This window comes from Ictidomys tridecemlineatus, chromosome 13 (assembly GCF_052094955.1).
Source record: "Ictidomys tridecemlineatus isolate mIctTri1 chromosome 13, mIctTri1.hap1, whole genome shotgun sequence".
Taxonomy (NCBI): domain Eukaryota; kingdom Metazoa; phylum Chordata; class Mammalia; order Rodentia; family Sciuridae; genus Ictidomys; species Ictidomys tridecemlineatus.
In genome coordinates, this window is record NC_135489.1 from 7,382,533 (window position 1) to 7,406,218 (window position 23,686).

The 23,686-nt window shown below is 36.3% G+C and overlaps 1 protein-coding gene across 7 annotated transcripts in view; it reads left to right on the forward strand.

Annotated features, from left to right (window-relative positions):
- Rttn (rotatin) overlaps positions 1-23,686 on the forward strand; it is a 152,692-nt gene that overhangs the window by 112,789 nt on the left and 16,217 nt on the right. For 4 of the 7 annotated variants that reach the window (XM_078029895.1, XM_078029898.1, XM_078029899.1 and 1 more), the window contains 8 exons: positions 1,355-1,553; positions 3,385-3,475; positions 5,893-6,046; positions 9,742-9,879; positions 13,469-13,686; positions 21,080-21,185; positions 22,009-22,106; positions 23,377-23,454. In XM_078029895.1, coding sequence (XP_077886021.1) covers positions 1,355-1,553; positions 3,385-3,475; positions 5,893-6,046; positions 9,742-9,879; positions 13,469-13,686; positions 21,080-21,185; positions 22,009-22,106; positions 23,377-23,454 — 1,082 coding nt within the window. The remainder of the gene's footprint in view (positions 1-1,354; positions 1,554-3,384; positions 3,476-5,892; positions 6,047-9,741; positions 9,880-13,468; positions 13,687-21,079; positions 21,186-22,008; positions 22,107-23,376; positions 23,455-23,686) is intronic. The other 3 variants (XR_013429485.1, XM_078029897.1, XM_078029896.1) reach the window with 2 other exon arrangements.

Genomic DNA, 23,686 nt, shown 5'->3' on the forward strand with positions numbered 1-23,686 from the left:
TTAAAAAAACAAACAAACAAACTATGATAGAATTAGAAAAATCATTGTTTGACAATTGCTTTTGCAAAAAGGGAAACATAATTTTACAAAGAAGAAGTTTAGTAGACACTCCCTTAATCAAATGGTTAAAATTAAGGCCTCCAATAATGGGAGAAAATGAATTGTATTTCCTCTGATAAGTTCACTGAAAGTCTGTATTGTGAGGAAGCCATAGGCATTCTGCACAAAACTGACTTGCATTCTTCACAAAGTGTCAGGGTCATGTAAGACTAAGCAAGATTGAAGGACTCTTCCAGTTTGGAAAGAAGATACCTAACAACTAAATTCAAAATAGTGTCCCAAATTAGGTCCAAAGAGGAAAAATATTTTTTATACAAATCTATAAAATGTATCAAACATTTGTGAAACAATTGCTAAAGTGGTTAGATAGGCCAGTGCATCAGGTTAATTTCCTGGCTTTAAGACAATGTCCTTGTTTTTAGGAAGAAAGTTAATTTAGGATTAAAGAAGCATTATATTAGCAGTTCATAAAATGAGAGGTGGGTTGACAGGTACATAAATAAAATATGGCAAAATAATGTAACGATTATAGGTTTTGGAGAATTCCTTGTACTTATGTTTTTCTGTAAGTCTGAATTTATTCAAGGTATAATGTTTTTTTTTAAAAAAAAGAAATATGCAGTGAAGGTAATCATGAAAAGTGTTGAAGCAGATTAGCCTGCTAGGAAAGATCCACAATCCCAATATCTTCAAATCTAAAACCTGCAATCCCTCAAACCTGTTTTCTCAGTTTCTGCAGCTGTTAACTCAATTAATAGCTAAATTTGGCCACACCTAAATACATTTGGCTTTAAATGACCAGTGCTGATTGGAGGTTCTATTTACTCCTTTATTTACCCTGTTGTAAATGCACATCTGCTCTACTGTAGGAATATTTATATGGGATGTTATCTGAGATCCCATTGGAGGTGTTAATGTATACTACCTGTGCCTTACTGCTTCTGTAAAATCCAAAAGTATTTTTCAGAAAAAGGATTGAGGACCGTCTGTTGGTTCCGCAGTGTCTGAACATTTGGGGCACAGGGTCATGTTCTGTTGTTCCTGCCTTGGCTGTTCAGTGTTCTTAGAGAGCATCCACGTACACCTACGTACATATATGCACACACATGGAAGTAGGGAATGCAAGGAGCAGCCTGATTCCCCAGCCAAAGGGTTAAGATGAGTCCCAACAACTAGGAGAATTAGCCAACCATCTGTTTAATAATTTTTAGTATTTTTCCTTTGATTATAAGAACTTGGGAATATTATGTATAACCACAGATAAATTAAGTAGTAATTTTGTGTTTATTTTCAGTAATAGGTGAACACGAACCTACATCATCACGGCCTCCTCCTCATTCGCCCCTGTCTGCTCCACTACCCCAACAGTGTGTTTTTGTTACTGCGTCTCTTCTTTCAGCCATCTGCAGCCTCTTGGACAACCTCTTGGTGATTGCTCCAAGAGACACTGTGAATGCTTTTGGGAAAGCTCATCTCATAGAGCTTCTCTGTGGGTAAGAGATGAATGCTGTGAATTGACGTAGCGTATGCCTGAAATGATGTGAGACTTTGCGTGTGCTGGCAGCTCCTTCAACTCCGAGGTTTTGTATTTGCCACAATTGTCTCAACAGTGTTTTTTTTTTTTTTTTTTTTTTTTTTAAGATCTATTAAAGCTTGTTAATTTCTAAGGCCAAAAGAAAAAAAAGTTTTTAATTCAGTTTTCTCAACCTTATTTGTCTTTTAGCACATTCAAGGAATATGGTATAATTCCCTTGTTGATTATTAATTGTATGTGAAGGAGTTTGAGGATCTATCTCCTTAGTAATCATATCAGAATAATATCCCTGAGTTGAAAAGCTATTGTTTAACTTCATTTGGAGTTATGTTGCTATGGGAAACTAAACTTTTTAGCAGACAATATTTCATTATTAACCAACTATAAATGTTTAGGGGTATCAGGATTTGATTCTTCAAATTTTTATATTCAGTTGCCTAATATTAATGAACCTCTGATATAATTTTGTCCTGATTTTTCTTATTAAGTGTGGTAGAAAAGGCCTAGATATTGAATTCAGGCCCATCTGATCTTATGATTTTTTCATGTAGTCATGTCACAGCCTTGGGAAATTATTTTAATGTCTAGACTATGATTGATGATACTGTTGAAGCCAGGTGCAGTGGTGCACTCTTGTACACCTCAGGAGGCTGAGGCAGGAGGATTTCAAGTTCAAAGCCAGTCACAACAACTAGTGAGACAGGGTCTCAAAATAAAAAAAGGCCAAGGAATGTGACTCAGTGGTTAAGCACACCTAGGTTCAATCCTGGTACCAAAAATAAATAAATGACATAAATGAAACCATTGAATGGAGTCCGTAGGAGGATTCAAAGTGGTGGAGTCCAGGCTGCTACTCTTTGTGCACTGAATGTGTGTGTCTTTACTTCCTGACATCTAGTCTTGTTCTAGCCAAGTGTACCCACCTCCTTTAACCACATATCCCTCTGCCTCTCTACCTTTGAACATTTACTATCTGATATGTCTTTCTTTTCTTCAACAAATCATAATACCTTCTCTTTCTTTTAGGTATGAAATAGCTGAAAGCAAAGAAATATTCTTTGTTCTACTTCACTCAGTTGCAGTTACTCCTTTAACATTTATAATTGGCAATGCCCTATAACTTCTGTTTTTAATATTTGTTGGGTTTTCTGCTGTGATGCCTGTTAGGGTTGGAAAACTAACTGTTAGTTGGTTGGCTTCTCTTTCCCGCCCGCTGCTGCCTCAAGAATGACCACAGGGAGCTCTAGGAGTATCCTGCATCTTAGGAGTCAGCTGAGGGGATGATGTGGCCTTGAGGCCACAGCCATGTGAAAGGCTCTTTCTGGAAAAGGCTTTCATGTTTCCATACCTATTTTTCTTTTTTTATGACTTAAAAATAATTTTTTTGGTTTTATTTTGTTTTTACTTTCCAAATATGAACATATTTCCTAGCCTGTGTGTTTGCTGTTTTGAACTGGAAAAGCACTACCCAGGTTTTACTTTTGTTTGCTTTCCTTCTAAGTGGGCTTGCATTATATTTTATTCTGCTTCTAATAAAGTTTCCTTAGATATTCTTTTCTGCAGAATTCTTTGCTTCTCAGATTTATCTAACAAGATAAATTTATCTTGCTTCTCACATTTATCCTATTTTCTCAAATACTCTTGAAAATCTTTTATAAACATTTTCTTATAAAAATCATTTTTCTTGATTTGAATTCATGTTTACCTTCAAGCATTAAATTCTGATTTATTAACGTTTAATAAGAAGCATGCTAACCATTTGTAGGGCTTTCTTTTTCTGTTCTTTCCAGCATTGTGGATGCCACCTTTATCGAGGCGTGTGTTCAGGAACTCAGGACCCCACTGCCTTCATCACCCCCAGTTGAACATGTCCAGGCTCAGGTCAGTGTTTCCTGTCTGCCTCTTATCTCATGTCTGTGAAGTCTTTTGCCTTTAGTGCCAAAAAAAGTAAGTTCTGCTGAGGAGATCTAAACCACAGGAGAGGATGAAAATCTCTCAGGGTATGTATGGTTGGTGAGATTATTTGAAATAGGTTTCCTTGAATGGTAGAAGAGAGCAGTAGGTCTGAAGACCTAGGTAGCATTCCTGACTCCATCATTAACCAGCTGCAAAGGTTTAGTCAAGTGTCTGGGTATTGTTGAGCATCACTTAACAGGTAGCATTGGCATAGCCCATCTACCCCTTTTATGATTTTAGGCCATCTCTTATGTATCTATTATTTCACCCAAGTTAAAGTTGGTAAAATACCTGGTGGTTAAATTATGTATATTTTCTTAATATAATCTGTTAGAAATAAATTTATATTTTTTCCTTCATAGATATATACTGTTTCAACTTCTTACATTTAGTTAGATTCTATATGTAAAATATGCTTAACAATTTTTTGTGTAGTTGTTACTAATACAAATTTTATCTCAAATCTAATTTTAATATGGACTCCCAAGAATTTTTTAATGAAAGAAAGATGAACTAGATAAGGAACTTTAACTTTGAGGTGTCTTCTTTGAGTTGTCTGAATTTGGCAGACCCTGTTGAAGACCCTTGGGAACATAGTGCACATCATCTTTGAAGCAGTTCAGCATTGTGGTTTCCTTTGACTCTGCTTGTTTGCATAATGATTGTCTCTTCCATTGTCTGTCAGCACATGGCTATGGAGTGCTGCTATATTCCAGCATCTCATGCAGGGAGAGCAGATAACAAGCACATCTGTGTATGTCTGATGATTACAGACATCTGAGAAGAAAACCTAAAGTAGGGGATTGGAAGTGATGTCCGAGTGGGGAGAGGAGACCTGTTCTACACGAGGTATCTAGAGAGGGCCTTTCAGACAGTGACTGGTAACCAAAAGTGAGTGAAGACGCTACGGACATGGCAAGATCCCTGTTATCCAGGCATACTTGATGTATGCAAAATACAGAACGAAGCTGGAGGGGCTGAAGCTGAATTTCTGAGGGATAGATGCAGCCAGAAGAGCACACTCAGCAAGAGAAGGCAGCCTCTGCCTGTATGCTGTTGTGTCCTGACTGTCCAGCATAGTGCCTGTCCCGTGGCAGGTGCTCACTGGGGAGTTATATAGTGAATATGTATAGTAGCAGTAACAAACATTTAGGGGTCTTTGTTCAGCTAATTTATGTAATCCTAATTACAATCATAAGAGGTATCATTAATGCCTTCCGACATGAGCAACTTGTTGTAGGGCTCTCACTCAGTAGGGGGAAGAGCAAGAATTCTAGCCCATGAAGGTTGGTTCCAAGCCCATACTCCTGACCAGTATGCTGGCTGCCTTATGTAGGTTAAGTGCTGTTGGCTTTGGGGCATATATAAGAGCTTCAACTCATTCCAGATAATTCTTCAGTCTCCTCTGTGCTAAATTCTGTTCTAGGTGCTAGCAAACATCTGTGAACAAAGCAAACATTTCTGCCCACGTGCAGTCTATGTCCCTGTTGCAGGAGACAGACAGTAAGCAAGTGAATAAAATGTAAAGTATTGTACCAGATGGAGACAAATGGTATGAAAAAAAAACAAAATGAGGATGGGTAAAAGGCTGGAGCTTGAAGTTTTTAGGTAGAGTTGTCAGAAAAGATCCCATAGAGGGGAAGTTTGAGCACAGACCCAATGAGGTGAGGAAACCAGCTATGACTGTCTAGGGCAGGACTAGAGCCAGAGCTCTAGTACCAGGCTTGCAGTCTGTAAAGGTGCAGGTGTATTGGAGGTGCCTGTTGGTAGGAATTTTTTGAACATTTAAAAAAATTACTTTTGAACTATTATATCAGTATTTTATTTAATCCTATTTATGCTAATTTACAAAAGACTTGTTAGCAAATCCGCTTTTCTCTGTAACACTTCTTGTTGTCTCTTGCCAAATGCCAATGTCTCGGCTTGGCACAGAATCACGAGCCACCACACAGCTTTGTAGGTTCAAACAACAATTCTTTATTCCCGCTCTCACACCGCCTCCACACAGGTTCAGGGGCAATCCCAATCCCCCGCACAATTCACGTCCTAAATACTTTCTCTGTTCAATTCCTTTGCCTATTTATTGATTGGGTTATTTGGTGTTTTAGTGTTAAGCTTTTTTTAAAATATATATATATATATGTGATGCTGAGAATTGAACCCAATGCCTCACACATGCTAGACAAGCACTCTACCACTGAGCTACAACCCCAGTCCGGTATTAAGCTTTTGAATTCTTTATATATCCTGAGATTAATGCTCTAAGGTGCAGGTAGCAAAGATTTTGAGATGTACTTTTCACATGACATGTTTTATTGTATTTTATTTCCTTTTACAAACAGGTTTCCTTTTTCTTGGAATACCTATCCTCTTTGTCCAGGCTTCTGCAGTCCTGTTTATTAGTGGAACCTAACCTCGTGACACAAGATGATCTTCTGAAACCTCTTATTAATAATATCATTAGAGTTCTCATTGTATGCATCGACAATGCATTAGGTAAGATTTATTAATTTATTTGTATTTAGTTTAGGTTGGAAGTGAATTATATTGAGGAAAAAAAATCTTAGTGTGCTCCAGATACCCTCTTCAATGTTACTTTTTGGTTTGTATTAAGTATTTTGGAAGGCTTGGATAATTTGGTTTGTAGTTTGGATGTTTTTTTTGTTTGTTTGTTGTTTTGTTACCAGGAATTTAACCAGGACACTTAAACACTGAGCTGTATCCCCAGAAATTTTTTTCATATTTTATTTAGAGACAGGATCTTTCTAAGTTGCTGAGGCTGACATTGAACTCTCAATCCTCCTGGCTTAGCCTCCTGAGTTGCTGGGATTACAGGCATGTGCCATTATGCCTGGCATTTGGACAGTTTTAAGTGGTTCCAGGAGACCACTTGAGGCAGGTGTATAATTCAGTAAAGGATCATCCCTGTGTTGTCAACTAAAACGAGGAGAAGCTCTCTACATCTGTCATGATAGAAGGTACCTTGAGGCCTGGGTATTAATTATGCTTACTGTATTAGTCAGGGTTCTCTAGAGGAACAGAACCAACAGGAGATATGATTATAAAAAGGAAATTTATTAGATTGGCTTACATGACCAGAAGCAGAAAAGTCTACAATGTCCATCTGGAGGCTAGAGAGCTGGAGGAACCAGTAGCTAAGCAGTCCAAGAGGCTGAAGCCTCAGAACAAGAGGAATCACTGATTCTGAGACCAAAGGCTTCTGGGAACTTCCTAGAGAATCATTGGGAGAGTCCACTTTGGAAGAGTGAAGGAGCAAGAGCCTGATGTCCTCAGGTGATCCCAGCACCAATCAAGAACCCCTTGTAAAAAGAATCGAGGTTTGCTCGATTCTTCTGCTGCTTCCTTGTTCTTCCTACTTTTATTCCATCCACGCCACCATCCTATTGGATGGTACTGCCTACATTTAGGGAAGATCTCTACTTTAGTTGGCTATCCCACATGCCAGTCATTCCTAAGCACACCCTCATAGACGCACTCAGGAGCCTCTTAATCTTTAGCATCTCTTAATCCAGTCAAGTTGACAATTCTCGTTAGCCATTACACTTATAAACTGTGGCTGAAGCCAAATACCCTACTAATAAGTCATTTGCAATGACTGATGTAAGCCAATTTAGCATATATAATATAAAAAATTTCCTAAGCTCTTAAATTATTGGAAAATATTCTGTGATAAAAAATTGAATGTGATGGTTAGTAATAGAGAAAATTAACAGTGTAGGCTCTTTAGCAAAATAAACATTTAAAATATTTAAGTATTAGGGTATAATGAAGAATTGATCATTTGATAATTATTCTTGCCATTTAATTCCTTCTTATTTAGTCCTTTGAATTGTATGGATTTGCTTGGTTTCAGGTCTAGAAAGTGAAGAGCCAGCAGCTCTTCTATGTTAAAATTATCCTAGTGCTTGAGGAGCAGTAACTACATAATTGGAATTTTACAAGCTCCAGTTGATAGCCTAACTTAGCTTATTAGGCTAGACTGTGCAATCTCAAGAAGGTGCTATTATCTCACCCCTAAGGGGTTAAGGTTCATTTTTAGGAGAAGAATATGAAACAAAGAAAATCTTAGATATTACAGTGGACTGTGGACTGCCGAAGCTCACCTCTACTGATAAAATCTTGTTATTTTACATTTAATATCTCTTGTTGGATTTTCTTGCATATCTCTTGAGAAGCATTGACATGGTGTTCATGGAAGATGCACAAGAAGTACGCAACATTAGTGCTACAAAGCTGTGGCGAATGGATGGCTCTGATTGGAGAACTTTTGATGGATTGCTTGATCCCAAAGTCACATGACAAGAGATAGTTTGAGCATCTTCACTGCCATTGGTGGCCTCATAGATGCTTTTTGTTGTTCCTCTTTTGTATGTGTCTTGGTCTTTGGAAGTTAAATAAAAGTAATATGTATTTTATTATTTAATTATATCAAATTCTGAAAGGAGAAATGCTAACATTATCTGGGTTTACATGTAGTAGTTAAATTATTTTTTAGTATCTAGCAAAAGGTAAGAAAAAAAACTAAAATGTTTTTCTATAAGAAATTAGGTATTTAAATTTTTATGGTAAAATCACAGTTTTGAATGATTTATAAAAACTTATTTGAATTGCTAATTTATATAATTTGAGATGTTATAACTCATATAAGTAAATAAATTACATTAAAAGTTATTTAGCATGTATAGTAATAAAATTAATAAAAAGAATAGCTTTTTAATCCCTCTGAATTTTCTTTTTTTTCTTAATAGTTTTTTACTGTTTGACTTATCTTTGAACTTAAATTCTTAAGACCTGTAACTTTAAAGTCTTTGTTGGTATAAAGTACAGATAAACATATAGTACCCAAACAGATTTACAGCATATCTGTGTAATTAATATTTTGTTGGAATGACAATGAGAAATTAATATTTTGTTGGAATGGTAATGAGAGCAATCAATGAGAAGACAGTTGTGAAACACCAGGGGTTACTCTAAACCAAACTCCTCGGAAAGTGCTATTTCTAGATAATGTCATGGATGATGAAAAACACCTAGATATAAGTCCTTAGTTTATTGCTGCAGTCTGGCTGGGCATAAAATAACCGAGCCACCACAAAAGCCTTGTAGATTCCAACAGCAGCTCTTTATTCCCGAACTCTCACTGGCACTCTACACGCACGTTCTGGGGAAAATACACACCCTCCACCGGGCTCTGCATACCAAATACTCTCAGAACCCCAACTCCACGGGAACTCAAGGAGGGGGGGCTGAGGCAGCAGGATATGCCCTAAACCTGGAGCCACCCTAATCCAGCAGGATCCACCCTAAACCCGGAGCCGCCCTAATCCCTGAGCAAGGTCACCTTTCAAACCAAAATTCTCAAACATTCATGCATGTTACGTCCAAGGAAAGCCCATTTCCACAATGGAGAGTTCTCCCTCTAAGCAACATTGGGTAGGCTGACAAGGAAATTGCCATGCGTCATTCCTACTTGGCTATGGCTCTCAGCAGTTTATTTTATAGTGAAATTTGAGAAAGGATGACTGATACTGCTTATGGCACAGCACAGAGTCCTAAGGTAGCCACTGTTGTCCAGTTTCTATGTACCCAGGTGCAGAGATGGGAAAACGTGTCCTTACCTAGAAGGTTGATTGCTGTATTGTTAGCCCCAGGCAAAGCTGGACAATCGCCTTTTGTGTTACAGCTTTCTTCGTGGGGTAATAATACTCTTCATGATTCTTCAGAGAAATTCTTCATTTCTGTGTTGACTTTGGCACATTATGTTTTCCTTTTCACCCCTGCACACAGCTACTAGAGAGGATGAAGAAAATAGGAGAAAACTTGACATTTACAGAAGTACCACAATGACTTGTTTGTATAAGGTGCCCAAAATGTAGTTCTGAAATTATGACATGTTCCATTTGTCATACTTCCTGTCTTGTTTAGTGTACTTTAATGAGAAGATGGCTTGTTGAGTGTGTCTTTGGATGTAGGAAGGCAAAGGGAGATGTCTTGAGGAGGCAGTAGAGGGGAAGGGACTGGGCAATGCTGAATGCTGAACTACATTGGTTTTCACTTGGCAAGTACATACCTCTTATTTTAAGTGTAACAAAGTGTGGAGAGTTTGTATTTTGAAAGGTTCTTATTCTTCTTTGTGTTAGTAACTTGAAATGTTTTGGTTAATTTTGTAGATGTAGAGTTAATATCGACTTTTTATCACACCTGGACACACTTATTTGACCTTCTGGCTGCACTCCTGAGGAAAGCTGGTGCTGTCTCACACCCATCTATCACCTCGGCTCTGGCCAGGCACTGGGCGGCAATGACGGGTAAGAAAGTCCTCGAAGGCATGGGGTCTTTCTGCTAATAAAATGAAGATAATCCTTACTCCCAATTAGATATGTAAATTCTCTAAAATTAAGTAACTTTGGCATGGCCCATGAAAGAGAAACCAGGGCACTTGGTTTGAGGAATTTGCAATGTTCTTGAGGAGCCCTCCAAAAATGTACTTTTGAAAAACGGAAACACTTTTCAAAATGGCTAAAAATAAGCAAGAAGAGCCTATGATTTCATGAAGATACTTATGATAAGATTAAAATAAAACAATAAGATTTTCTTTTGAATAGAAATCAGTCTCTTCTGACATAAGTGCAATATATATATATATATATGGGTAAATCTCACACATACCATCCTGTACATATGATAACTTGGGAAGTTACAATAAAAATATTGTCTTTTCCCAAAACACCAGGATTATTTTTATGGCAAAAAATGCCAAGAGTACAGTATAATTATTTTTATAAGATGTTTTCCATATAAAAGTTGCCGACTAATATAAACAAATACTTATTTTTAAATAACTAATCTTATTATTTCTTAAGACTCCTAAATTTTAGTATAATATGTGAATGATTATAACATTTATGTTAACCTTTTTAATAACTTATTTAAAGGTATTAAAAATGGATTTCTAAGTTTCAAAGTTAGTCACTAATTTATTTGAGTGATTTTTAAACATTTAAACTTTATTATAATACAGAGAATGGTAGTTTTGAAGTAAGAATTATGAGGAAATATATGTTTGGTAAGAAACAGAATTATTAGTTTTCTAGATATAGGAGTTCTGAGTCTACCATAATGTACCCTTTATGGTACATCCCATGCTCTCGATGTTGTAAATTGTTTTATTGAGATGAAAATTGAAAGAGATTGCTTCACTTGGAGATTAAGATTCTCCTCTTGCATCTGTTAGGGGAAATTAATTTACCCACCTGAATCTCCAACACTGTGAAGCAAAGTGCTGCTCACATCAGGTACGGAAGCCCGTTAGCCAAATCTACCCTGCTACCTATTTTGGTAAAATAAAGTCTTATTGGAATATAGCCACATTTGTTCACTTATGTATTGCATAGACCACTTTTCATGCTTTAGTAGTTGAAATGAAAAGTTGAGACAAAAATAGTGAGTTGCAAAGCATAAAAACGATTTACTGTCTAGCCCTTTACAGAAAAAAATTGCTAACCCTTAACTTAAGCCTATTTATTTGACACTATTTTCAGAGTGATAGAATCAAAACATTAAATTCAAAAGATTTCTATTTTGTGTAAACTTAAGTGTGTGACACAGACTGGTAGAAATTCTGATGGCTATAATTCTTACATAGACATAAAATAACCTAAAAATGAATCATAAAATTATGTTCATACTTTTCAAATTAACAAAGTTACTGTAAAACAACAATGTTACTTTGATTACACTAAATCAGTACTCAAAAGAATCTAATATGACTACTAATTTGAATGTTGATTCTGAGTTTAGCTTACTTATTCTTTCCAAATCAGTTCATAACCACTCATGTTCTTTGTGACATGAGACCTTTGCACGTCATATTTTTTTCACTTTTTTAATTTGTTCTTTTTAGATATACATGACACTAAAGGGTATTTTAACATATTATACATACATGGAGTATAACTTACTTTAATTAGATCCCATTCTTGTGGTTGTACATGATATGGAGATACACTGGTCGTGTGTTCCTATATGAACATAGGAGAGTTATGTCTGATTCATTCTACTCTTTCGTACTCCCATACCCACCTCTTTCCTTCAGTCCCTTTTCTCTAATCCAGTGAACTTCTATTCTGCCCTCCCCCTCTTATTGTGTGTTAGCATCCACATAGCATAGAGAACATTTGGCCTTTGGTCTTTTTAAATTGGCTTATTTCTCTTAGCATGATAGTCTCCAGTTCCATCCATTTATTTGCAAATGCCATAATTTCTTCCTTCTTTATGACTGCCTAAAATCCCATTGTGTATCTATACCACATTTTCTTTATCTAGTCATCTGTTGAAGGGGACCTAGTTTGGTTCCATAGCTTAGCTATTGTGAATTGAGCTGCTATAAGCATTGATGTGGCTGCATCCCTGTAGTATGCTGATTTTAAGTCTTTTGAGTATATGCCCAGGAGTGGGATAATTGGATCAAATGGTAGTTCCACTACAAGTTTTTTGAGAACTCTCCTTACTGCTTTCCAGAGTGGTTGCGCCAATTTGTAGTTCCAATAACAATGTATGAGAGTACCTTTTCCCCCCACATCCTTGCCAGCATTTATTGTTACTGTATTCTTGTTAATTGACATTCTGACTACAGTGAGGTAGATTCTCAATGTATTTTAATTTGCATTTCTCTAATTGCTAGAGGTGGTGAATATTTTTTTCACTAATTTGTTGACCGACCATGTCTTCTGTGAAGTGTCTGTTCAGTTTCTTTGCGCATCTATTGATTGGGTTATTTCCTTTTTTGGTGTTAAGCTTTTTGAGTTCTTTATATATTCTGGAGATTAATGCTCTGAGATGCAGGTGACAAAGATTTTCTCCCATTCTGTAGGCTTTCTTTTCACATTCTTGATTGTTTTCTTTGCTGTAAAGAAGCTTTTTTAGTTTGATATCATCCCATTTATTGATTCTTGATTGTACTTATTGTGCTGTAGAAGTCTTTTTGAAGAATTCAGTTTTTAAGCCTACCTGATGGGGAGTTGGGTCTTCATTTTCTTGTAGTAGGTGCAGAGTCTCTAATGCCTAGGTCCTTGATGCACTTTGAGTTGAGTTTTGTGCAAGGTGAGAGAGAGGGCTTAAGTTTCATTCGGGCTACATAGAGATTTCTAGTTTTCCCAGCACCATTTGTTGAAGAGGCTATTTTTTCTCCAATATATGTTTACGGCACCTTTGTCTAGTGTGAGATAACTGTATTCAGGGGGTTTGTCTCTGTCTTCTATTCTGTTCCATTGGTCTTCATATTTTTTTTTGGTGCCAATACCATGCTATTTTGTTACTATGAGTCTGTAGTATTATTTAACATCTGCTATTGTGATTGTACATCATATTGACACTGTATACTATCTTCTTTGTAAGTGTTTTTGGCAACAAATTGTTTGAAAGCAGAAAAATACATTCTTACTTATAAGGTGGTATTCTAAATTATTCACAGTATAATTAGGCTAATTCTTTTTTAACTTAGTAGTGAAATTTAAATTAAAATTTAAAATTTCTCAAGACTTTGCATATCATAGTGGTGTTCAAAGGCTCAATACTCATGTACATACAGTCCTCTTATTTTGGAGTCTTAGCAAATATGGTCTATATGTGCATTTGTAGATACACACCCCCCACACACACACATGCACTTTTCATGTAAATAAAAAACCTGAACAGTGAGAAATAGAATAGATTCCTTGATTCTATATATTGTTTTCATACTAACTATTGAAACATTAGAGTTCTTGGTATACTTGAGCTATCGATAACCTTAAATCATTAAAAATAAGAAAGCTATAAACTTAATTGTTCAGATCAATTTGGTTTATTTCCTTTTCAATTGTGAACATTTACATCTAAAATCATTTTCTCTCTTAGATGTGTTCTGCGAGTGTGTAGGCTTGTCCAGCAGATGCCCTGCCTTGTACACGGCCAGTTTGCACTTCCTGTCTGTTCTCTTGACTGAGGAGGCAAGAAGGCACTGCCAGGACAAAAACAAAGCAAGTTCATTGTCTCATCCAACCATCACATCTCTTCTTGATGAAACTCAGGACAACCAGAAATCTCCAGATAGACTTAATGAAGTAATTCTTCAGGTGTGTGATTTCTTGATTTTTCTTAAGTATATTTAGTGTTTAAATGAATTGACTATTTCTCTGGGTCTTGTTAAAATTTTTTTTCAATTATTTGAATTAAAGTATTAATGCTTATTATGACTGTTTAGTACAAAAGTATAAATTGATTAACAATTAAAAAAAGAACTAGAGGTTTTTCCTAATTTAAAATTGCTCATTGCTTTTCAAAGTAGGACTGTTACTAGAGTTTTTAATATTAAGAATCTTCCTTTTAAATAGCTATATGATTTTATGATTTTTTCCTTCTCATTGAAAGGTGGAAAGGTAGTAGAATTGTGTATTGAAAGATTTGCCTTAGTTTCCCCGTCATCTAGCCACAAAGCTTGCTCTGTCTGCCAATTTGTTGCAGTTTCTTTGCTGCTTAGAATTTGGAAATTTTCCATCCTTATCAGCCTCTGAGAGTTGTGGCCATGAAGATATTTATGGCATGGCTACTTATACGTTTTCAGCACCAGCCCTGATTATATTAAATTCAGTTGAAGTGCTAGAAAGGGAGAAGACTCCCTGGTTCAGCTAGGATTATCCTATTGAGGCTATCACAGGGCTTCTCAGGGGACTTAGTTTCCCCTGCCTCAGAAAGTCCTCTTTGCTTTCCAGCATAGACCAGAAGCCTGAAAAGGAGTCTTTCCCGCATTTTCTCATCTGCCTCCAGCAGTTCCTCTACAAGCCTGATTCCTGGGGGAAGGGTCCTCACAGCATTCTTTAAAAAAGCTCCTGGGAGACAACAGCTTTCTTGTGGCCACCACCTCCCTGTTATCCCCCTCAGCTTTTCTCGGTTGAGAACAAAAACTGGATGTGGTCCCAGTTATCCCAGTTATCTCATTCCTTGTCAGAACAGACTTGATTAACTGAGTTGGAGTCTGCATTTTTAAAAAATATTATACGAAAACTCAAATTCACACCTTCTCAAGTGTCTCACCCCAACCCTCAATCCAGTCTAGTTATTAATTTTCTAATTTGGTTCTGGAACACCACTTTTTTCTTGCAGAGAGGCCCTTGCTCTTGTCAACATGCTTTCTTCCTCAGGGAATTTAAATGACTTCCCTCAGAGAAGAGTGCTGTGAGAACAGTGTGCTTGGCCTCTCTCTTCACTGCCTTCGCCAACATACCAAATAGCTCCGGAAGCTGTTCCTCATGACTGTCTGGCTCCTGCAACCAATCCTGCCGGGCGTGGTGAAATTTCAAGACTTTAAGCCAGGGATAATTTATTTCTTAACTGTTTTCTATTGTTAGTGGCCCCATGTTTCAAGGAGACTCATGTTATATATGGTTCCATATAGGGTGATGGGCCAGCTCGTAACAATAGGGTACCTAAGAAACACTTGGTGCCAGAGGCATTTGCGAAATTTGCTTTGCCCTTATTCTTCCCTCCTGTTCTGTAATATTATTTATCATAAAAAATTATTGTTTATGATCTTATGTTGTTATCTTTCTTGGCCGAAGAAAATGAGATACTCTATAGCTATAGGATATCTTGATTTTCCTATGGTTAGCTCATTTCCTTTCAGTTTCTTCAAAGTCACAGAAGATACACAGCATTCTGTGCCAATATAGATACAATAGCAATTTGTTTAAAACATGTTTCCTGGTAAATCATACCCTTCTTTTTTTGTGTATATATGGGACAATCTGCTATCGGGTCTGCTTTGCCCTGCAAGAGTTCTGTTTTTTCCTTCATACTTAAATAAATCCTACTTCTTTCACTCTTTAAAAAAAAAAAAAAAAAGTAAATATGGACCCATAGTATCAGTTGGATGGAAAGGCACAGATAAATTAAGACAGAGAGTGAGGAGAGGAATTGTACCTATGATACACTATTGAGAAAATGTGTGCTTAATATAAGGCAGGCAGTTATTAATGGTCCTATTAAGCTATAACCACTGTGTTTCCTTTGCCCTATAGAACAATGATAAGTTAATTAAAATATTATCAGAATACATTAAACATTAGCATATTATCATAAGTAAAGCTTGTATCATACTATGCTTATTGTAGGTTATGAGTTGTGCCAGGTATTAGATGTAGCAAAGCAAACTGCACTCTTTAAATTATCTGAAGAAATAGTATTCTAAAATTGATATTATTCAAAGATAGATTTAAATTTTATATAAAGACATGCTCAAAAAAAATATATTAGAGTGAACCTTAGGCAAGGTTGTGATTTGGTTCTTCAAATGCAAAATGAGAGGATTGTACTACAAAACTGGTTAAATTTCAGCTGCCTCTAAAATTCTGCATCCTCCTAATAAATTACTTTTGAGGTTTAATTAAAATATCTTAGCAGAATAGCTTTTAAAAGATTGCTTTACAGCAAAGTACCATAATGGATTTATATTGAAATTATGCACACTTAGATCATAATTTTGTATTTATTTTTTCACAAATCCATTTTGAGGTGGTTTCAGAATTTGAATATTTTCAATGATGTTATTAGCTGTCTTTGGCCCATTAAATATTAAACACATTTGAAATAATGGAGTTTGACCTTCTCTATAGAGATTCTCAATAGGTTTCATTTGGAAATACCTGTAGATAATAAGATTAATTACAGTCTCACAGGTTTTGCCTGTGATGGATATATTGAATTAATTTTGCTTATTTTATTAATCTGATATCTAAGGATAGTAAAGCCAGGAAACAATGAATTCTCATGTCACATTTTAGGAAATATTTATTGTACTTGTGTTTAGTGAATGGTGAATTTCAAGAGTAAATCTGCTGAAGAGTTGGCTTATATAGTTGGGATACTTCTGTGTTAATATTCACTACAATTAAAAAGTCTGTTTGTGGGCCAGTGATATAGCTTAGTTGGTACAGTGCTTGTCTTATGTGCACAAGACCCTGGGTTCAATTCCCAGCACCACCATCAAAAAAAAAAAAAAAAAAAAGTCTGTTCGTTATGTTAAGTATCTTTCAGAAAGAAAGAAAGACAAAAGAAAAGAAATAAAGATAACATTTGATCTATAATATTCTAGATCACTTAATGCACAGAAGGGATTAATATAAAAACATAAACTTAGAAAAAAGTCATTGAGTCTTTTTATTTTCATTCTTCCAGTGATTGATAAAAAGATGAATTATTTCTTATTCTGAATTTCCTTGGTTTAGCTTTCTTCTTTTTGGGCATCCCAATAATGCAGTAGCCAACACCTGTCACTGGGGCTTGTCCTCAGCTTTCCTGCCTGTGGTTTCTCACATCCAGCTGTGTCATATGCACATGCTCAGACTGCTTTTCAGCATGAAAAACAATGTTATTTAAATAATTTCCTTTTATCTTTTTTTTAGCATGTGTTGAAATGTAGATGGATTTACTGTAGATTAGTCCTGTTTGGTTGTTTTGGTTTTTTGCTTTCATGTTGGTTTTTACCAAGTACGTATTTTAGAGCACCAAATAGTTCCACAGGTTTTAACCTAGAGTAAATGACTTCTACCTTCCTGCCTATTTTTCCTTTTCTGAGAGTTCACCACTTATAGCTCATTTAGCTAATCATTTTGTAGTTTCCCTTCAGGGTCTCCAATATGCATTTGTTCCTCTATTTGGATCACTCAGGTTTAGAGCGATCTTGTCTATTGAATTCCTATCATGGGGGAGAATCTTAAGCTGTCTTTTCACACCCTCCTCATCTACCTGGACAAAGTGAACTCCCCTCTCAGTCCCCTGGTAATGACATCAGAACCTCCATTAGAGAATAGATGCAGGTACAGTATCACATCTGTGCAAACCTCGTACACAGTTGAACCAAGCTGAAAACAGTATTTCTTTTATTGTGTAGCTTTTGTTCTCCTTAAAGATAACTGTTGTGTGTGTGTGTGTGTGTGTGTGTGTGTGTGTGTGTGTGTGTATGTATGTATTTCAACTTGTTGGCTTTTCTGTTTCTAATAAGCTTCTTTGCCAGCAATCAAATGTCCTTTTGGTATGTTTGGAATTCATCTCTGGAAGACATCTCTGCCATATCCTTTGGATCTGCTTGGTGCCCAGGGTCTTCCTGGGATCTCCATTCACCTTGTTCCTGGGAGTTTTTTATTTCTTTGCTTTTGCAGTCTTCTGCATCCTGTTTAGTGCATCCAGTGTACTGTCCCCTCTGTCCTCACCTGGTCTGTTCATTCCTTTTCATATAAATTCTGTTCCCTTGTATCTTCTAGAGAAAGCATGCAGAGGTCTTTCTTAAGTTGTAGCTGTCTGAAAGACTTTATTTTACCCTTATATCTGATGTGTAGCTTGACTAGTAAGAGTTATGAGTTAGAAATAATTTACTTCAGAATTTAAAAGGCATGATTTATTCCCTTTAACTCTCAGTGTTGCTGTATACAATTCTGAAGCCATTATGATTCTTGTTTCACTTCCTAGAAGTTAGAATCTTTCTTTTTCTCTAGTATTCTTCAATTTTCTGATAAAGTGCTTAGGTGTGGGTCTGCTCTCCACTGTGTTAGGTTCTCTTGGGGGTTCTTTCCATCTATAAATTCATATTTTAAAAAATTTCTTCATTGACATTTCTTCTACTTTGTTTGGAACTCCTATTAAGTATTCTTCTTCCTACATAATCTCTCTTTTCTGGCCTTTTCTTTGTTTATTTTGCTCTGTATTTTCTGGTGCGGAGCTTTCCCAGATGTTGGTTACCTTGGTTATCTGCTCCATTGAAGACTGGGAGATTATATAGTGTAGACAGCCCTGAGCCTCTGAGTGGAGTTCAGTCAGTCAAGGTTTCACTGTCCAAGGGGACTCCCAGGGGTCTTGGTGTGGTTGTCTTCTGGACCTTATCACATTCCCTAGAGCAGTGTTTTGATCTCTTGCCTGGAGGTGAAAACCCAATTAACTGCTAAGTGTTTTGTAGGAAAGTGGGTGAAAAGAGCAGGGGACTCAGAATTTAATGTGTACAATTTCACTAGGTCCTTCCTGTTTCAGTGGAATACCCTAACCCACTAATGTACCTACTCTGCCAGGGCAGAATGCTTCTAATTATCCTCCCCAGAAAATCCGGAACCTGCAGGATTTTGCAAGAGCGAAGGAAGAGGAGTGGCTTGGCTGTACAGAAATTGGTTGGCAGTGAGCAGGGCCTGAGAATGGAACTCCTGCATAGAGACTTTCCCAACAATCCTCCTCCACCTCCTTCACTTCCCCTGGAGACTGGTGCTAAATTTCCTCTGCCGTCAGTAATTCAGTGTTGGACTGGGCAGTACTCAGCTTGCCCATTCACCACTTACAATTCAGGATTTTTGAGTCTCACCTCACTTCTATTTATCCTGCTGCTTTCTAATTTCTGGACTTTTGAGGCCCACACAAGAGTCCATGTGTGTAATCCCCATATTGTCATTTTTAATGAGGGTTTTAAGAGAGGGGGGGTGGAGACCCATCTGTCACACAACTATTCCACTCAAAAGTTTTTTTTTTTTTTTCTTTTCCTAACTACTTGATATGGTGATGTTTGGTAATTTTTTGAGATCAATTTGGCTTTTCTGAAATTACTAATAAATGCAATTAAGATGAGTATTTTAGGGCAATTTTTCTATTAAAGGTGAAATCTACCTTTATAGACAAATTAGTATTCTCACAGGTAACCTAATGATCCTACTCCACATATATTCATCATCCTATAATACTTCTCTACCTGTTTTTTTGTTTTGTTTTTCTCTATTTTTAAGGTTACTTTCTTCCACTTGGAATGGTCGTTACCAAGCATCCCTGGGTGTGGGTATTTAAAATTTAAGTGATCAATCGCATAGAGACCTGTCTGGTTGGAAGCAGCTGCCTAAGAGAGTTCTTAAGATGGATTTGTTAGCTAGCCCTGGTAGTAAAGCTGGGGGCAGGGGAGCTGGGGGCAGAGTGGCGGGGGGGGGGGGGGTGGGCACTGCACAGGTTTCTCCATGTTAGGTCTCCAAGCACAGGCTCATCAGGAATTGTAAGAGTACTGTATTTCATGTGAAATCATATAATTTTAAGCTTGATTTTAGTGATATTATAACGCTGAATCATTTCAGAAATTATTGATATAAGAATTATGAATTTGAATTATATGTAATATTTATAAAGCAAATGAGGAACTTCTAGAGTTTTAAACTGGATTTATGAACCCCTTTAAAACCTGATCATACATATCCAGGTGAGATCTTACCTCTAAAAGTTGAACCTAAATCTAGTCAAGTCTCTAAAGCTAAAACATCCAGCAGATGGAAAATACAGAGGAGAAAAAGCAAGTTAAACATCATTGCAGGGAAACGAAACAGACAGGTCTGCAGTGTAGGGCATGTGCAGGACGACTGATCACGTCTAGGCAGGGGTGCAATGATCCGAGGGGACAGCAGCAACTGCAGGGTACCTATAGCACTCTTGGGAATGGGTGGCCGGGCTCTCTAGGTAGGAAATGACTACAGATATGATGTCAGGGCTCAAAAAGACACTTTGGAGACAAAGAGAAAAGATAAATTTGATCTGGGTTAATTTTGTTAGGCATTAGAATCGGTTTTGTATATTAGATGATATGTGCTATACTAATACTTACTTAATAATCCTTAGCCAAAAAAAATTTTTTAAAGAGGATGGGGCCTTGTTATCATGTTTTTTCTACTTATGTATATGTTAGAAATTTTTTGTTATGAAATTTTTCTAATTCAGATGTATAAAGGACATATATACCAAAATGTTAGTATTAGCATTTTCAAAATAATAAATTATTTTCCATTTCTATAGAAGCTTAAAAAATTGAAAATTAAAAAAAACCAAACACACTGGGCTGGGCTTGTGGCTTGGTGGTAGAGCACTTGCCTAGCATGGACAAGGCACTGGGTTCAATACTCAGCACCCCATATAAATAAATAAAATAAAGGTCCATCGACAACTGAAAACAAAATTTTTTAAAAACCCACATTATGTAATTTTTAAAAAACAAGTACATATTACTATAAATGGAAGATCAGAGGAACCAAATCACACAGGATACAAATATATGTCCAATAGAAATGAAGGGAGAGGATATATCCCCAAAAGAAGAAAGATTGGAATTGGATGGCAGTTCTACTGATGAATACTTTTCCAAGGACTTGTTTCCATATGTGTGTGGTGCATGTGTGAGTACATGCTGACATGGGCACACCCTGGTGTGTTTTAAGTAAGTACCATGCTATGTGTTAATAATAAATAAATTTTTTTTTTGTAGATGATGAATCTTTGAAAGTGAGTGTTGGTCTTTTCCTATTATAAATTACTTATGCAGCCTTCTCAAGCATTCTCAAATATTACTGATTCATCAGATTTCAGTGGTTTACACGGTAGTTGAAACCTGGCAATGCCTTTTATTCACAACAGTTTTACTCCAAATTAAACTTTTCTTCAAACCATTTTGATCTGTATTCTCTGCAGTGCTATGAAGGAAAGTCCTCCAGAGATACCCTGAAAAGAGTGGCTGCAAATGCATTGCTGTCACTCCTGGCTGTCAGCAGAAGAGCCCAGAAACATGCTCTGAAAGGTGATCTACGTGGCAGATCAGCTGTTCGTGTGGCATGCTGCCAACTTGTGTGGTTTGCTGCTTGCTCAGTTTAATTTTCTTTGAATTCAAACTATGAAGTACATTATAGTATAATATATCAGTGTCATTAAAAAACAAGACAAAACCAGATTTTTTTCCACAAACAAACCCAGTAAACATTCACTTCTTTTAGGTTTCTTCCATACAGATATCTAGGAAACATTATTTCTTTAAAATACAAAGATTTTTCATGCAATTATTTTTATTTAATATATAATTATTCTTACACTAGAGCATTTATCTAAATAATAGAGAAGCTAATAAAAGTAACACTCAGTTTCATAGTAATTAAATATTAGTTTGTACATAAAAACATTTTGTGTACCTAAATAAAACCCAAAACAAACAAATAAAAACCCCCCATGGTTTTGATGATAAAGAGCATCAGAGGATCCAGTATTTTCCGTATAAATTTCCCCTCTAAAGTTGAAAATTCTCATTTGAAAATCAGGGAAAAGAGGGCTGAAAGTTGAAAAAATAACAGCAACACAAAGTTCATTAATGTCAATAGCAGTTTACTACTAAAACAAATTATTTAAGTCTCAAGCATAAATTATGTTTGAGGACTATCTTACTAAGGACTAAAACTAAGTAGGTTCCAGGTTTAGTTCCCCCCCTCACTATTTTCCCATATTTATTAATCTCTTGCTGAAAACACTAGAATAAGTGGGTCAGAAATATAATTGTTTTGGAGATTCTGATTATATTTGGTTTTATCTTATTTAGAAATGAAATATTTTGACTTACAATTTTTGTCTTTCAGCTGATCTCATAGACAACTGCATGGAGCAGATGAAGCACATTAATGCACAACTGAACCTCGATTCTCTGCGGCCTGGGAAAGCAGTACTGAAAAAAAAGGTGACTTTGCATCCTAAACTCCTGGGATAAAGGAATGAATGCACACGGTGACCATCTCTGCAGTGTCCTTATACCTATAAATGAGTGCAAGGTTGAAACGCATGTCTGATTTAGAAGAAAAATGCAGTCTGATAAATTAATGGCATTTCTACATTAGGAGGATGTGGGCATTTTTTCTCTCCCTTAATTCTTACTTGAAGGTCTTTAGGGAAAGCTTTGTGCTCGCTCGCTGTCTCTGGATATATATATTTATACACGCATACACACAGGTATTTTGTGATATCTACATCTGCATGATACTATGATACTATACCAGATAGGTTTTTTAATACTAAAAGTTTTTAAAAGCAAGCCTAAGTTCTCTAAGTGAGATCTATAATAGATGTAATTTAATAAGTGTTTACAATATGTCAGGCACTCTCAGATATTTCATATTTGTTATCTCATAGACAAACACTCATGAGCACAGACTCTCATGCTGGCAGTTGATGAGACCAGAATTTGTTTCCACATCTGAGAGGTTGCAAAGCTCGTATTCTTAATCTCTGTTAACTCCTTCCGTGACTTTTGAATGTCTCATCTGGCATTGAGTCTGCTTAATTCATGTTTAATTTACATTTTCATGTGAACATAGAATAACATAATTATTATATAAGAACTATGGTTAATAATAATCATGATCAGTAAGATCTGTTCCACAGATTTACTCACAAAATGAATGTATATATGTATGAATATATAAATGTACAAATATACCTGTGTGTGTGTGTGTGTGTGTGTGTGTGTGTAAGACCATAGTAGCAGCCCTCTATGAAATAACTAGTAAGAAAATAAGGCAAAGCTTTACTTACTAATTTGGTGGATGCAGGGGATTGATTCATGTTTGTCTATTTCTATTCTTACGTCTTTTCCTCTTTCCTCACTAGCAAAAAGCCCTTACTCCATCACTGGGAGAGTCAGCCCACACCTGATATGATTGAAAATCAGTCAGAACCTGCCTCACTTTATTGAGATGAAACATAGAGGCTATTATATATCCAAGTTCCTTCATGCTTGATAGAACAGAAATAGCTTTTCTGTGGTGGGTGCATTTCTTGAGATGTGGTCATCTTTCAGAGATCGTTAGCTTGTCAGTCCCCTCAAAGTTATGGTGGTCAGGCAAGACTAGAGCACAGCTGCATTGTGCTGTGACCCCAAGGGAGTGAGTTACTATATGTGAAAAGTGGAGCCTGCTCCTGTGTTCACAGTTTTTACCTTTTTGTTTAAACAGGAGGATGGTTTTATTAAAGAGTTGAGCATTGCCATGCAGCTCCTAAGAAACTGCCTTTATCAAAATGAAGAATGTAAAGTAAGTAGAGATCTTTTTCAAAATGTTGGTAGCAGAATTGGTATTAAACAGTTTAATTTTTATTGAGATAATAGAGGAGAAAAAATGGGAAACTTTTTGAATTTTATGTAAATGCAGGGTTGATTGGCCCTTAAACTCAGAGCTAATTCTCAGAAATGGATACACCTAATCTCATTGTTATACTCAACACTGATTTCATTCCTTTTATGGAAAAAACATTATCTAGAAAATT